The 17529-nt window shown below is 43.2% G+C and overlaps 1 protein-coding gene across 1 annotated transcript in view; it reads right to left on the reverse strand.

The window, feature by feature from the left end:
- The window catches only part of LOC107112774 (zinc finger FYVE domain-containing protein 16-like), a gene marked incomplete at its 3' end in the record, with an annotated part of 29640 nt that extends 15179 nt beyond the window's left edge, over positions 1-14461 (reverse strand). Inside the window, exons 1-4 of the mRNA XM_015413958.1 lie at positions 14300-14461; positions 7450-7558; positions 4712-6897; positions 2198-2294 (exon numbers count right to left, since the gene is read on the reverse strand). Coding sequence (XP_015269444.1) covers positions 2198-2294; positions 4712-6897; positions 7450-7519 — 2353 coding nt within the window. The remainder of the gene's footprint in view (positions 1-2197; positions 2295-4711; positions 6898-7449; positions 7559-14299) is intronic.
- Between the last annotated feature and the right edge of the window lie 3068 nt (positions 14462-17529).

Below are 17529 nucleotides of genomic sequence, written 5' to 3' on the forward strand. Positions count from 1 at the left end.
TTAATAGCAGCCTGATATTCCCCTGCAAACTACGGAGACCATCCTGTTCTTATTGAGAACTTTATTCTTTGTTGATTTAAATGGTTTTACTGTTTTATTCTGTTTTATGTGTGGGCACTAGCGCTCCCTTGTAAGCTGCCCTGAGCCTGCTTGCAGGGAGGATGGGGTATAAATATAAAAAACAAACAAATAAATAAAAATATTGTTGGTCTTTATGTTTTTTGCTATATGCTCCTCATATTCCCTTTTTGCCTGCCTGATCACAGACTTGCATTTTATTTGTCACAGCCTGTGTTCCCTTTTATCAACTTCACTGAGACTAGCTTTCCACCACTTAACGGAATCCTTCTTACCTTTTACAGCTTCCATTACTTTGTTTGTTTGGTGTAGTGGTTAAGTGCACGGATTCTAATCTGGGGGAACTGGGTTTGATTCCCCACTCCTCCACTTGCACCTGGCTCGATGACCTTGGGCAAGCCGTAGTTCTGATAAGAGCTGTTCTTGAAAAAGAGCAGTTTCTGTCAAGAGCTGTCTCAGCCCCACCTAGCTCACAGGGTGTCTGTTGTAGGGAGGGGAAGGGAAAGGAGTTTGTAAGCTGCTCTTAGACACCTTCAGGTAGTGAAGGGCGGGGTATAAATCCAATCTCTTCTTCTTCTTCTTTGTTAACCATGCAGGCCTTTTTCTATACCTATTTGTGCCTTTCCTAACCTGCAGTATATATTTTTTCTGAGCTTCTAGGATTGTAGTTTTAAATAGTCTCCAAGCTTCCCCAAAGGTTTTGACCCTTTTTAGTTTTCCTTTCAGTTCCTGCTCACACATCCCCTCATTTCAGAGAAGTTACCTGTTTGTGTTGCTCTTTCTATTTATACAAATGTTGGAACTCAATAACATTATGGTCACTGTTTCCAAGCGGTGCAATCACTCTTACATCTCTCACCAGGTCTTAGGCATTACTTAGGACCAAATCCAGGATCACCTGTCCCCTGGTACATTCTGTAACCATCTGCTCCATAGCACAGTCAATGAGAGTATCTAGAAACTCAGTCTTTTTTTGCTGAACACATATTGACCCAATCGATGTGTGGGTAGTTAAAATCACCTATTATGACATGGTTATTTCGTCTAGCCACTATCTTTAATTCATTCATCATTTTATAATCCTCCTCTATCTTTTGATCTTGTGGGCGATAAACTCCCAGTGTTAAGCTTCCTTTTGGGTCCTCTCACACAGTACCCTCAGCTAAATCTCCTCAGCTGAAAGCAAATAAAAAACACTCACCCCTCTAGTAGCTCTGTCTCCTGCTGCTTCTCAGAGCTCAGCTGGGTCAGATATTGGCCCAATATACATATTTCCAAGGCAATAGTTCTATATAAATACTACCCACCATATAAAAATATTTGCTTGCAATCACCATAAACTGCACATGTTCTGCCCAATGCTCAAAGAGTGATTTTATTGTATACAAACTGTGCAGCTACACACTGGTGTTGGACCAAGATCTGGAAGATCTGGGTCCAAATCCTCACTCTGCAATGGAAGTTTGCTGGGTGACCTTGGGCCAGTCATACAGACTAAGCATAACCTACCTCACAAAGTGGTTGTACTTAGGATATGAATAATATAAGATGCTTTGCATACCCATTGGGAACAAAGACAGGGTATACATGAAGTAAATAAATGTGCAGGCACTACACAAATTGAAGGTGCCATTGTCAGGCAAGAGAAAGAAGCTGCAATCCTTGATTACCTCCTACATGACTAGAGGCAGGGGGAGAAGAGGGTCAACAAAGAACAGCAGCGGTAAGGGCCAGATAATCTGTGATTATGAGAAGCAGGAGAAAACTAACAGGAAGTCATCATCATTATCTGATCCTGTTCATTAAAATTCTGTGGGGCATCTGACTGGCCACTGCCAGATATGCTAAGCTAGACGGATATTTTCTGATCCTGTATAACAATTGTTAGTTATTTATTTATTTAATTAATTCCATTTGTATCCCGCCCTCCCCGCAATAAATAATTAATTCTCCTTGCCAAAAGAACTCACATTTAACATAATGATGCAGTTTGAGAGTTCTGAGAGCTTTGAGAATTATTATAAATTATATTAATATTTTGAACCATGATTTTTAACCATATACCTGATTTTTTTTCAGTTACATTTTCAGTTTCTTCTCACTTGAAAATGTTTTTTACCTTTGTTAATAGATTCATAGCAGCTGATACAGACTCTTGCTTCTTTATCCATATACTGGAGTTTGCATTTTCGGTTGCAGCAGGGACCACAAAAAACCTAGATTAGAACAACTGAATTATGGTATCATTGCAGCTAAATTGTGTGTTGCTAGTCAGACAATTCACAAGTAACTGGAGGAATTAAAGTGACTTGGAAAATCTTAATTGTTTAGTACCTACATAAAATACATTTGTTTTTTACAACACAGCTAATGATACCTTTAATTCCATGGCATAATACTGACACCTAGAGGACAGTGAATTTGAGAAAAACCAGCAAACCTTATATTGATTTTCAACATGTTTATGCTTAACTCAATTTCTCTTAATTAGGATAATGATTCTTTTGCAAAATTTAGGAGAAAAGTACAGTAGCCTGAGCATCTGCTACAATCTCATCTGGTCTATTCTGAACTGCTGCTGTGAAATGGATAGACTGTTAACATTTACCGGTGTTCAAATTCAAATTCCTATTCAGCCTTGAAATTCATTGGTTCGCTTAAGGTCATCCACAATTTCTCAACCTAACATCAGAGATGTTCTGAGGATAAAGCGAGATAACGCCATACAGGCAACCCAAAGGCCCTTGGGGCAGGGCTGCTGAAAAAGGGGGGAAGGGGGGGATAAAATTCCAGGAGCTCATTGTATCAGGCTCTCTGAATTCCCAGCATCTATTTTTTAAAAAAGGACATCTCTTGCACTTTCCAGTGAGGAAAGCCTTTCCCCTTACATCTCTACAATGGAAGAGGCTAGACACTTTTTAAAAAATGAAAGCTAGAATTCAGAGAAAATGATACACATGCTTGTTATAACTTTATCTCAATATGATATTCTACTACAGGGGGAGTAAATGACTACTGCAGGGACAATTTAAAGGAAAACCTGGAGGAGTCAGTTAAGGTGTCTCTTATGGAGGATATGACTGATGTTTCACCAGTTTCCTTTCCCATTAAGGATCTTTACATTGTTGAGAACTAGCATGGTGTAGTAGTTAAGAGCGGCAGACTCTAATCTGAAGAACTGGGTTTGATTCCTCCACTCCTTCACATGAAGCCTGCTGGGTGACCTTGGGCCAGTCACAGATCTTTCTGAACTCTTTCAGCCCCACCTACCTTACAAGGTACCTGTTTATAGGGATATAAAAACCAACTATTCTTCCCTTTTTCCCCCTTTTGGGTGAGTAGAAATATTTTGAAGTATTTTTCCAGCTGAGTACTCATTCAGTGTGGCTTATTCTCAAGTAATTTGTGTCTCATCTGTATTTAACTTCTAGCGCACTTCAGTATTTGGCTAGGTCCCTTGGCTGGGAAGTCTTTCTGATTCTGCTTGGGCTTTTTTTTTTTTTTTTTTTGCACTGCATTCTTTGCAACCTGCACAGGATAAATTGTAAGTTAAGTAAAATCTATTCTTTAATAATCCTGTCCCTTTTCCTTTACAGTTTCTTACCTAATGAACAATTATTATTCTATTCATGGTATCAGGAAGCCAAGTGATTTGTTCTGTCATGATACTTCAATAAGGGTTTGAAGAGGGAGGAGATGGAATCCTTTTCCAGGGCCCACGGTGGCTGTCAGCAGCCCAGCCTTGGGATACAGATAGAATATTTAAAAAAATGAAACACCCACTTCCTTATTGCCTTCTTTCCTGGGAAGTTGGACTGAAGAAGCAATCAAGTCTAGGCAGCAAAAAAACCCAACCCTTACAAAGCAATCCTATGGAGAGTTACTCCAGCCCACTAAGGCCATTGAAATCAATTGGATTGCATGGTCCAATGGTTTGTTTTGAGCCAAGGCCCACCCAGGCTGAACACACTTTCTCATAATATCAAGTATCACACTGTCTTTTGCATATCTGAGACAGGACTTCCAAGTTCAAAGGTAGAGAGGCAGAGATCTGTGGGAAGATGCCTTTCATAGTAAGAAATGCTGGTCAACCAGTTTGTTTCTGAAGGAACAAGAAATTGTTCTTCTTTATCATAAATATGACAATCTTTCACTTCCTGCCTGGTTTCCCCAGAAGCAAGCTGAATAAGAAGGGAAAATATCAGTCTATGACAAGGGCAAAAAGTCACCAGACTTGGCATCCCCAGAGGCAAAACAGGCAGGAAAGACTCACAGCACTCGCACTTCTTTGCCCAGCACCATCGAGTCCACAGATAAAATTTTAAATTCCAGCTGTTTGCAGGTACCTAGAGGGAAAGCCATTCCTCCCTCTTCTTTACAACTTGCAGATTTAAGTTTGCATTCATTAAATATGTATTTTGTTCCTTCCATTGTGTTTTCAACCATAAAAGTCTAATGGCTGATAACAATTCATATATTGGTTTCTTTATACACAGACTAAAGCCAAAGAAATCTGGAGGGTGTTGAAGATGGAAGAAGAGGTGTTACTAAAAGGAAATATTAACCAAACAGGAGTTCACAATAAATTCTATGTTGACAAACCAGCATAGATAAACCATATTTAATTACTTACTTTTCCACATGCACGACAATGATGTCTTCTCTTCGTAAATGTGAATTTGGTTTGGCAATTCATGCAGTTTGGTGCTTCCGAATCAGGAACCCAGGAGGGCTGCTTCTGTCCCAGAACTGCATCTTGTTCCACTACTTTAGCAGGTTCTGAGGCAACTGAAGCAACGCTCCCTACTTGGCCTTCCAAGAAGTTCTGTGTATCAACGTAATTATAATTGGAACTTGAATCAGGACAAAGTCTCCCACCAGAGAGAGAGGTATTTGGGACTGTGCAATTCATTCCCTGGGGTTCACTCTCAAGCATATTTGGACTACTAAAATTGGAGCAGCTTTTGGCTTTGGGTGGAAGGTTTAGCAACTGTTTTGGCCTTGCACCTCCACTGTGCACAATCTGTTGGTTATTTAAAAGATCTGAAACGCCAGCCCTAGTTTCATTTATGTCATCTGATGTCTCTTTCTGAACCTGCAATGTGCTTTTTTCAGCTAGAATTCCCATTTTAGGTTCAGAACCAGATACTATATAATTATCAGCAGAAGCGGCTTCCACCTGCTTAAATTTTGTTTCTATCTGTAAACAATCACTTTTGTTATTAAGTTTCTGAGCTTCTACCGCGTTGTCTTGACCCACATCCAGAAGTTCATCATCAGTATCATCTTTCAGTGGCTTTAAACTACTAGACTGAAGACAATGCTCAGACAAGAAAGCATCGAGTTCAGCATCACTAACTAGCATGTCATTTTCAGTAATGTCTTCCTCTATACCTAAATCAACTGAAGCTCTATCATCAATGTCAGTGGGCAGGATGCCGCTGCGTGCTTCCATAGTTGCATCTAAAGAACAACTAAAAGTAGCAGCAAACTCTTGTTGACTGGGAAGATCAGATTTACTGGCAGTGTTGTCCAGCTTCTCCCTTTCTGTAAAAGGTTCTTCTGGACTCGAACGGCTGGCTGTGCTTAGAATTTTTTCCTGTTCAGAAGCATCTCTTCTTTCATGCAATGCCCACTTGGGAAGACCAGCCTGATGTCTTTCTATGTGCATAGTTATGTCACTAATGACATCTGCTGTGTCATCCTGAGCCATCTGTCCATTTTTGTCTTCGCTTGTAACAAATGACCCACATATAGATACAGCAAGGGGAAGACAAGACAAAGAAGTCTGTAAATCTTCAGAGACTTCTGGTGCTGAAACAGTATTTAAAACTTGATGGGTATTTTGTCCTGGATTACACAGTTTTTCCTCAGTGCTTGGTGCTTTATCTAAAACTAGCATATGTTCGGTTGGAAGCAAGGCATTAGCTAACACTAAACTGTTTTTATTCAAATCACACATCTTTGGTGGGTTAGAGGTGACTGATTCAATTTTATCATAGTCCGAAATGGCTTGTTTGCCACTTTCTCTACATATCATTTGACTTTTTGCACAATATGTATTTTCATCCACTAATGGTTCACAAGGCAACTTTTCACACAGTGCACCATCTTTGGAACTGTGTGCATTAGAAACAGGTTGCATTATTAAAGCTGAGGTCCTATCAAGTGCTATAATTTGTTCTAACTGATCGAATACTTCATTATTCAAAGCTGCTGTCCTTTCTTGAGTAACAGAGTCCACAACATTTGCTTCAGTGTAGCTGCCTGTCATTTGTACCAGTTGATTCACATTTTCTGTTGCATTATCGTCTGTGCTGCACAACACTGCCTCTCCATCAGTCTGTAATTCTGTACGGGAATCAGTACTACAATCAACTGACAAATTACAAGCAGTAGCTGGCACCAATGCTAAATCAAAGCCTATAAGAGAATCCCTACTGCTCTGGAAGTCACCCGGCTGCAACTTTTGAACACACTCGGAATTACTTTTTACATGGCCCAAGCTACCTGTATCACTAATAAGGTCACAGACTGGTATACTGCATCGTCCCAGGGAAGAAGAGTGGCTTTTTTCTGAAGAACCACCATCCACCATAGACAGAAGATCTAGCCCAGTGACATTTTTCTCATTTTGTTCAAAACTTGCAACTTTTGTAGTCTGAACTGATAATGAGAGTTCATCTGTTGTAGTGGCAACACAACTATTCTCTTGCACATTTGGTTCCAATAATTTTTGCTGCTGCTGATCTAATTCTGAAGAAAGTAAATGGTGCTTAGAATCATGTGGATTTACACCTCTATTGTCTTCAAGTTCATCTGAAATAAGAGACCCAAATTAAAACAGCTAGAATATCATTAGACTGGAACATAAATTTGATAAACATAAATTCACAAAAACACATAATCTCTGCCTTCCTCTCCCACCCTAGCCTCCTACATGCTCCAAAAAACCTGCTGAGGTTCAGGGGATCCTCCTGGACAAAATGCCATGAGGCACTAGGGAAGTGGGGAGAGAAGGCTGTAGAAACAAGCTCCCAACAAGCTGAGCAAGCCTTAGAGAAAGGATTTCTCTGCTCATAGAAGAACAACAGGCACCAATTTTGCTGATTCCCCTCTTCTTCACACAGTCCCCCCCCCACCTCACACCATTTTGTTCAGGAAGGTCTCCCAATCTCAGAAAGATCCATTTACGTAAAAACCATTCATTCATAAAACTTAAGATCTAATACTTTGTACCACCAAACCCTGCATACAGACATTTCTTTGAACTCACCAAAACACAAAATTAATATTGCTAATTCAAACTCTCCACTTTGAAGATACCACCCACCCATGCACCCACCATGGAGGCTTAAAGAATAAACTAACCTGCATTTTGCTCAAATTCATCAAGTAGTTTGTCTAAGTCAGAAACTGCTGCTTTAAAGTAACTGTCCATTTTAAGGCTTGGTCTGGTGAGAATGTTCTCCTCTTGTGCCTATAAAGCAAATAACAATGATTTGAGGGAATATAAAGGGATTTTTTTGAAATAAATTGCTCAGATTAATATTTTCATTGAATAGGAGTCATACTAGATTTTCAAACACAGTTCACACAGAGCACAGAGTAATAAAGTCTGCAGGTGATCACAGCATAGATATGTGAGGCTACACCAAGCTTTACAAGGAAAAGCCACAAGTGGTAAAGTTCAGGCAAAGTTGACTGAAGGGGCTAAGATGCTACAGAATGCCCTGTGAGTATAAGCAAATAGCACTTCAAATTGGGAGCTGGCTCCTTTAATTGTAATTCAACCACATTCCTAACACATTGGCTCCTTGAACCCTGACATGCCATACTGTCAACCAACTGTCTTCCCTGGATTGAACTTTCTGGCCATCCAGTACATCAACACATCTAGATATTCATTCAGAATAACCACTACTTCACCATATCTCCAGATGCTCTCTCCCTTCACTTTTATGTAGACATTAGACAATACGATAAACAAAATGACAAAATACAAGTGCCAAGTGTGAACCCCACCACCCATCAATCACAAAGGGCAGAGCTACTGGAGCACAGTGCCAAGAACATCTAGGCCAGCCAATCAAGAAGGCTACCACAGACATCAAAAGCTGTCAAAAAGTCCGGGGGGGGGAACCCTCAAAGACATACTCCTCTCCCTCTTCTTGCAAAACTCTGGTACCATAACCAGGTCTGAAAAACTGGAGTCACATGTCCACCACTTTCCTGAACACCTTGACCATTAATGAAATATTTGTTTAAAACATTCAGATTTAGAAATGGCTAAAGAAGGCGCTTCGTGACCATCTCCTTTAATGCAGCTGAGATTATCCACTATCTCACTGACATCTGGGCAATCCCATTCAGTAGATGAAATATGTTACAAGAAGCAAAAGAATGTGAGATTGTATTTTTCCAAGCAACTTGTCTACATACTAAGACTGCAATCACTGATATTCATCCAAGCAAGTGTGACTAGTCTGGGCTCTGATTACATCCAAGATCATTCTAAAGAAATTGTAATCTCCAGAACATAGCAAAGGCAGGTGATTTATCTACCAGTGTCTAGCAATCAAATCACAGTAAAGCTTCTAAACTAACATCAGAAGTAGTTAATTGAGAATAACTATATTGCATCTCAGAAAGCTGAGCTGAATGGCAAGACAAATGTGTCACTTTAACTGCTACAAATTAGGCATGAAAAGATGTTGTAGCCTATGCTCAGCAGTACTTTTCTCCACATGCTTAAAGGCACTAGCCAGCTCATTTCATCCCCTCAGACCCCAAAGTAGAGCCATTTCCTTGGTAACATTTATTTTGAGCCCCAGTCACCTGAGTTAGAAGTATTCCTCAACAGAGTTTCCCAAGAGTGCAATACTACTGCAGGCTGCTTCTTCCAAACACTATATTAATATATATAAACATATATAAACATATATCCTGAAGTCCTGTATTAACTTCTTGAGCCACCAAAAGCACAACTAAACTAACCAGCTGTATGTGTTCTTAAGGTCTGTGTAATCTGAAGAACACGCACACACTGCTAAAAACACATGTAAATGAACAGACGAAGCATCCAGAAAGAAGTTAATCCATCACTCAAGAAAGTTATTAGAGAAAACACAACATTATTTGAGGCTTATGCTGTGTTAGCCTTCACTATGGCTCCATTAAGTCAAGCAAGGAAATAAAAGTGAATCAGCTCAGAGAGGTAATAAACTGGTGAATAATATCAAGTCAGTAGTAGGTACCCGGTGTTGCCAAAGTAGTAATTGGAATTCCATACCTAACAGTCTAAAACAGATTGTATCATCACTCTCTCTAGACTACATTATTACAAAGCACCCTAGTCAGATTGCTGATTTTAAATTGCATTGGCTCTCTGTATCCTAGATGCTACCTCCTCTCACTGCAATGTATAAGGTCAGCCAAAAATGTCTTATTAATTATTCCATCTATGAGCCACATTTGGACAGCAAACATACCCAGAGGTATTTTGGTAACTCTCCAAAGCTATAGAAGAATAATCTCTTTGTCATTAAGGTGCCTCCTTTTTCACAGACTTGTCAAGCCTTCAACTAAATACTGTTCACATAAATATGTATGTATTTGGAGCACAGTGTAGTCTAAAGTCACACAATATAGCAGCCTTGGTAAACAGCTTGGGTCTCGTCAAGGTTTGGACTTTGAACACACTTTTCAGAGACTCATTTTTGTTTTCCAAGAAAATGACATTATGCTTAAGAATCAAGGGAGGTGGCAGGTCAGAAAGTTAACCTGAATTATCAACCAATTCTTGATTAACAGTGAAGACTCAGAAACCTATATCTACACAACTGTACAGGAGATACAGATCGCTCCTAGAATTGACCCCAGAGTGATTTTTAATTAATAGTAAGGCAGCCCCACAAGCAGTTTTTGAACTGCATGGATTAACTGTCTTTACACTAAGCAAATGCCATTTTTCTAGATAGAACTGACTCTAGGGTGAAGACAGGTATAAAAAGAGGGGCTGCACCAAGTCCCTCAGCTGTGTGGTGAGCTAGAGTTCTTTCCAGCTTCACAATCTGAATGAAAGATGCACATACTAGTGAATCAAATGCTGGTTCAGGTCACTGGTCTTGTCCCCCTCCCCTGTGCTTTAAGCAAGTTGCCTTTTTTTAAAAAAAACACACGCTAAATGCATATTGATCTATTTATCTACAAATCTTTGTCTTATTAATGAAACAAAAAGGAAAAGTGATTTGGGAATAATGGAAGGCAAGATTTCACAATTACACTGCCAGCAACAGTCCGTCAAATGCCAACTGCAGAAGATTTCTGCTGAAAACCCGCAGAGCCAGTTTTTCCAAGTTTGATACTAGAGAAGAAAATATGATTATGTAAACATAATAATGGGACTTACAAATTGGCCCCACTGATCCAAGTGTTATGCCTGTCTTAACCCTGAACATAAAACACTGAAAGCATCCATAGTTAATGCTAAGATTACTCATAATTTTAGCCAGAGATGTATTCCCTTGTTTAATGGAGATGAGTTACAACTAAAGAGTTGCAATATACTTACAGCCCAATCCAGTGTTTACTCTGGGATTCAGAGGCTTAGTGCCTCTGGATGTGGAGCTTCCCCTCAGTCACCGTGGCTAGTAGCCACTGATAAACTGATCCTCCACGAATCTATCTAATCCCCTTTTAAAGCTGTTTATTCCTCTGGGCATCACTACATCCTCTGGCAGAGAATTCCACATTTTAATCATTCTCTGTGTAAAGTAGTATTTCCTTTTGTCCATCCTGAACCTACTGTCCATCAGTTTTATTGGATGCCCTCAAGTTCTAGTATTTTGGGAAAGGGAGAAAAAAGTCTATTTGTCAACTCTCTCTAGGACTGCCAAGCCGCGGCGGGGGATCCGTGCGTCTTCACAGGATCCCTGCTACAGGGGACAGCGATATGGGTTGCACCGCCGTCGCCAGGATGTGACGCTACGCGTCGCTCTGGCAATGGGGCTGTTTGGAGTCCCGTTGCCAGAGCGACGCGTAGCGTCACATCCTGGCGACGGCGGTGCAACCCGTATCGCTGTCCCCCGTGGCAGGGATCCTGTGAAGACGCACAGATCCCCCACCGTGGCTTGGCAGCCCTAACTCCAACCCAAGTATAATTTTATAAACCTCTATCATGTACCCCCTCTTAGTAATCTCTTTTCTAACTGAAAAATCCCAGACTCTTCAGCCTTTCCTCATGGGAAAGGTGCTCCAAACCCCGTAACATCTTGGTGCCCTCCTCAGCACTTTTTCCAGCTTTGCAATGACCTTTTTGAGATCTGGTGACCAGCACTGTACACAGTATTCCAAATGAGGCTGTACCATAGATCTATACAGGGGCAGTACAATATCGGCTATTTTATTCTCAATCCCTTTCCTAATAATCTGTAACATAGAGTTTGCCTTTTTCACCACTGCAGTATGCTGGGTTGACACTTTCATTGAGTTATCCACTACGACCCCAAGTTCTTTTTCCCTCTCATTTTTAATAAGTTCAAACCCCATTAGCCTATACTTGAAACTGTAATTTTTTTGTCCCAATGTGCATCACTTTACACTTACCAACACTGAACCTCATTTGCCACATTGTCGCCCACTCACTCAGTTTGTGGAGGTCCTCTTGGAGTTCTTCACAATCAGCCTTGGTTTTCACCATCCTTAGTAATTTTGGGTCATCTGCAAATCTGGCCACTACACTACTCACCCCCTGTTCCAGATCACTGATGAATAAATTAAATAGTACCAGCCCCAATACCTACCCTTGTGGGATCCCACTGCTTACTTCCTTCCATTGTGAGAACTCTCCATTGATTCCTACTCGTTGCTTCCTCTATGTGCCTAACAATTTATCTTTGATCACAGCTTCTACTAATTTGCCTGTGATTAGGGCTGCCAAGCCGCGGCAGGGGATCCGTGCATCGTCACAGGATCCCTGCCACGGGGGGACAGCGATACGCGTTGCACCGGCGTCGCCAGGATGTGACGCTACGCGTCGCTCTGGCAACGGGGCTGTTTCGAGTCCCGTTGCCAGAGCAACGCGTAGCATCACATCCTGGCGATCCCGGCGCAACGCGTATCGCTGTCCGCCCGCAGCAGGGATCCTGAGATGACGCACGGATCCCCTGCCGCGGCTTGGCAGCCCTACCTGTGATAGACATTAGGCTGGCTGGCCTATAATGTCCTGGTTCCCCTTTGATCCCTTTTTAAAAATTGGTGTTACATTTGCTACTCTCCAGTCCTACAGCAGCTGAATTGAGTGGTAGGTTATATATATGGGTTAGTAGATCAACAATCTCACATCTGAGTTCCTTAAGAACACTCAGGTGTATGCCATCAGGACCTGGAAACTTAACGGTTTTTAATTTTCCCAGTAGGTCTAGAATTTCATCTCTGGCCTCCTCAATTTGGCTCAGTTCTTCAAACGCCCTTCCTGCAAATAAGGTCTGTGGCAGGGGTATGTGCTCCACACTTTCCCCAGTGAACACAAAAGCAAAAACGTCATTGAGCTTCTTTGCCATCTCCCCATCTTTCTTTAGCAATCCCTTTATTCCTTTGTCATCCAAAGGCCCCACTGCTTCTCTGGTTGGTTTCCTGCTCCAGATATAATTTTTAAAAACTCCATTCCAACTTTTGTCAGATTATCACTTAATAATTCTAAGTTCACTTTAAGAAGCAGATCAAGGACACTTTTCAGACACAGACAGCCAACAGAAAATACACTCTGTAAAGACATTCCTAAAGGAAATTCAACTTTAAAAAACTACAACATGTACCAAATAAAACACCTCAATAGTCAGCACTTTAATTAGCTTCTGAGAAGACAAAACCAGAGATTTTAACAGCTAACCTTGAAGTAACAATGACTGTCAAAACAGCATGGCTTGTTAGAATGCCAAACCATTTTATAGTTAAGTTTTTTCAGAATCTCAAAGCTACAGTTACCACAGATTCACTATCTTAAAATGCCACATTAAGGACAACACCCCAATCCTACTACACACCAGCAAGAACATCATGCAAGTTTCCAAATCGCTTGGTTCATTACAGCAAGTAATTGTCTTCAAGGGACCAGGCAAGAAAACTGTTGTGAACTTGGCAATTATTAGGTGGGTTCCCCCTCCCATCCATATGAGACTTCTTGTGGTAGAGACCTGTATGGGCAGATAAGCTCATAAACACTGTGTTGTTTTGATTTATAAGGTGGACAGACATAATGTCATATTTTTGACACTGTACTAGCTTTGACCAGAGAAAAGCATTTCCAGTTCTTAGGAACTCAAGAAATCCAGTGCCTGGGACTTTTCTGGTGTCAGCTGTCAAAGTCAGAAGATTTATTTGCTGGTCTGATTTAAGTATTACAAAGAGATCAGGACTGTTTTTCAGTGTTATAATACCAGGGTTATGTTTTTAGTTTCAAAGGGTGCCAGGAAGAATATTATTTATATCTGATATGCCAAATCCTTTTTCACCTATCTCCCTTTCAATGGGTAAGAGGAAAGCCAAGTACCCCAGCATGTGTGAAGAATGTTATATTAATTTATATTTTAGACAGCACAATCTCCCTGATGTTCCTGATTTATTTATTTTTTTTACCAAGCTAAAGGCTTGGCACTCCACTCTACTAATAAAGAGAGGTGGGTACAGACAAAAACTTCTGAAGACTTTTACACTGGACTACACAGCCAAGGCCACGGGAAGCGGAGACATGTTTAGATCTCCAATCCCCCAAAAAGTCAGTTTGAACAGGAAGCTGGAACGGGAACTCTGAAGAAGAACACAACGAGAGAGAGAAAATAGGGGGGAGAGGGGAGAATGCTCATGTAACACGGGAAGACACACACAGGCAGACAACCCCCAGCGTACTTATAAGGTGACCGTGACAACCCTAAATTGGCGCCCGGGGTCTGAGCGGGGGGCAGCGGCACGGACAAAGCCCCAGACTAGCGAAGCTCAAGGCTTGCTCGCACTGGAATGCCTCTCCTCTCGCCCTTGCCAGAACAGCAGACGCAGTCAGAGCAGGGAAAACGGGGAGACAATCAACGCCCACCCGTTGCTCGCCCCCTGCCGCCGTACCCTCTTCTGAGGCCCACGCAACCACAGCGACCACACCCCCCCACCGCGAATCAGGAGGCAATCCCTACCCTGACCACCTACACACACGGCCCGACCATCTCACCTCATGGGCGCCGCTGCCGACAACACAGCCAACGCCGCGTCGAGGCGCGGAGTCTGCCGCTACACTTTTTTTTCCAGACTTTGTGTTTTCTGAGAGGATTCTCCTGCGCCTTCGCTTCCTACGCGTGCGCAGACGCTCTCGTCCCTCCACCTTCCCTCAAACCCGGAGACTCCGACTACCAATCTCCGTCACCGTCTCGTTTGCGCATGTGCAGTGCTAGGGTGCTTTCTTCTTCCCCTCTTGGATGGAATGGCTTTGATGTTTCCCGGGGGAAGAGAAAACTATTGTGCCATACTTTGTTTTATAGAAATAGATAAGGGATGCCAGATGTCCTATTTTGAGAGGACATGTTCTCTCTCTTCTTTCTTTTCGCGTCTGTCCTTCTTTGGGCTCTTTTAAAAAAACTGATGCAAATGCCCTCTTTTTGTTTTGGGAGGCTAAGCCTGTTTTGCCCTATAGTCCCCCAGTGGAGGCAAGCTTCAGGTTAAATAGGGGTATTTACAATGAGATCTGTCAAAGAGACCAGTTGTGTGAAGTAGTCAAATGGGAAATATGTCCCTTTTTTTTGCTTTTCAAAATATGGCAAGCCTAAAATAGATAAAAAGGATATTCTATTTGTTTCCACCTCATCTTTGGAGAAAGTGAGTTCACACTTTTGCGCAGGAGAAAATCTCCTTCCTCTTAGTTTGACAGCCGCTGCTGTGCAAAAGTGGAGTGATAATTTTGAAAATGGGGAATGAAGTGGCAGCGGTGGGTTCCCAGCCCTGGAAACGTCAGAGCACACATATAACTCCCATTCTGTTGTCACTCCATTGGCTTGCCCCTTTGTGTTTTGCCCTCAAGTCACAGCTATGGCCACCCCATAGAGTTTTCAAGGCAAGAGATGTTCAGATGCAGTTCGCCATTGCCTGGCTCCGCATTGGGACAGTGATATTCCTTGGAGGTCTCCCATCCAAATACTAGCCAGGGTTGACCCTGCTTAGCTTCCAAGATCTGACGAGATCAGGCTAGCCTGAGCTACTGAGGTCAGGCTGCTCATTTGTTACCAGGCTCAAGTTAAGGTATTGCCTATCACCTGCAGAGCTGTTCATGTCCTTGGTCCCTCATATCTTCAGGACCGTCTCTCCCCCCTATGCTCATCTGAGCAAAGTCTTCCGCTGGTGCCAACCTGCAGATGGGCAAAATCAACAACTGCACATACATGTGCATGTGTTCTCCATTGTGGGCCCCAGCCTGCAGAACAGCCTGCTGGAGGGGGTCAGGAAGAATGCCACTCTCCTGGCTTTCTGCAAACTATGAAAAACTGAATTTTTCAAGAAGGGTTTTCTACACAGGCAATAAGGTTGCACTGTACAAAATGATTCACAAAATTATTTGGATAAATGATTAACAGCGCAATCCTAAAGGTGGGCTGAATGCACTCAGGGAGCCAACTGACCTGTGCGTCATGTATGTCTGAGATATGGCAGCACAAGGGCTAGTTACGATGGTGCAGCCCCCAGCACTGTCCCGTCACCCTCAGGTGCCAGTGGAGGGCTGCACGGGCTGCACAAGCCATAGTTGCACAGCACCATGGCCCCTGACATGCCATGGGAAAAGATCCCAGGAAAGTTTCCTGGGAGCTCTTCGGCAGGGGAATGCTCTGTCATTCGCCTGATTCCCACATTCCCTCGGCAGAGGACAGGGCATGTCAGTGGTGGTGGTGGTGGTGGGGTCTGGCAGCTGCTCTGCTGACTTGCCATGTGATCCTTTAACTCTTTTCCTTGCAGAATCAGTCCCGAGCAGCAGCTGCAGGTGGTGCTGTGGATGGGTTGCCAGCAATCCATGAGAACACCAACACAAGACAGGTGAGTGTAATTTGGATGGTCCCGTCATGTGCCTCAAGGGGGGAGTTATGGCAAGGTGCCCCCCCCATGGGACTGCATTTGCAGACCCTGTCGGGACAACACATCCATGGCTGACTCCAGCATGGCACTCGTGACCAGTTGCCATGGCTAGATGTATTTTTGTTTTACTTGCCGGCAGGCGGAGATTCAACAGGGAGACTTGTGGGTGTGGCAAGTCCCGCCTCCCTCCCCATACACACTCTGCTCAGTCCACTGTTCCAGCCCTCCTCTTGATGTGGAGCATCGTACCTGGCCAGTCCTTCCAAGTTCCAACTGCAATGCCATCTCAGACACATGCCATGCCAGATGGCCCCACTGATGGACCTCCTGATGGCACCTGGTATTTTTGGCCACTGTGTGACAAGAGTGTTGGACTGGATGGCCTGACCCAACATTGACTTCTCTTATGTTCTTATGCCAGGGATCCTCAGTTCTCTTCCCTGTGGCCCCAGGGAGGAAACATCCAGAGTTTTCACACCCTGCCATGCTTTGCAGTTCAATAAAGTCTGTTGTGCCACAACTGTGTCTCTGCCAGTTTGGTTTTGACTACATCACAGGAGCTCCACACCCCTCCCTGCCCCACTCCCTCCCCAGCCCATCTGTAACTCCCCCAGGGCTTCCTGAGGGCATGTCTAAGAGGGAGGGCTCTCGGGTACCTTGGGTGGCTGTGGAGGGTTGTCCAAGTCCCCCTGGTCAAAGTCATCTGCCAAACATAGCAGGGGCCCAGCGTCACAGACTGGTTCCCTCCCTCACCTCGCAGGCTTCTGTGTGAAGGGGGGAGGGGTCAGAGAATGAGTCAGCTTGGTGTGGTGGTTAGAGCATGAGACTAGATCCGGGAAGACCCAGATTCTGTTCCCCACTTGTACCATGGAAGCTAAGTGGGTGGCCTTGGGCCAAATGCACACCCTCAGCCTAACCAACCTCACAGGGTTGTTGCAAGTGTGAAACAGAGAACAGGGGAATGATGTAAGCCACTTGGGGAAGAAAGGCTGGAAATAAATTGAGTGAATGTTCAGAGTTCATAACTGTATGTGCTCCAGGAAGGGGGGGTTCTGCCACCCAGGAGGAAGACATCTGTGATGGTAACACACACTGAGAGGGCAGATCACGGGGGGGTTCCAGAGTCAATGGCTGGGGGAGGGAGAAACCAATGTAGCGGTTGTACTCAGTGTATTTGGAGGGGGTAAGGCTTGGGGTATGTGCTCATTGGAGATACTGGCATGCAGGAACAACAAATGACTCACATGGTTTCCACTGCAAGACATCACAACTACATCACTACACACAGAATGCAGAATGGATTTGGAATGACAGTCTCTGGGCACTGATTGCTCTGGAGCAGGA

Source organism: Gekko japonicus, unplaced genomic scaffold (genome assembly GCF_001447785.1).
Source record: "Gekko japonicus isolate JY-2015 unplaced genomic scaffold, Gekko_japonicus_V1.1 scaffold1923, whole genome shotgun sequence".
Lineage (NCBI taxonomy): Eukaryota > Metazoa > Chordata > Lepidosauria > Squamata > Gekkonidae > Gekko > Gekko japonicus.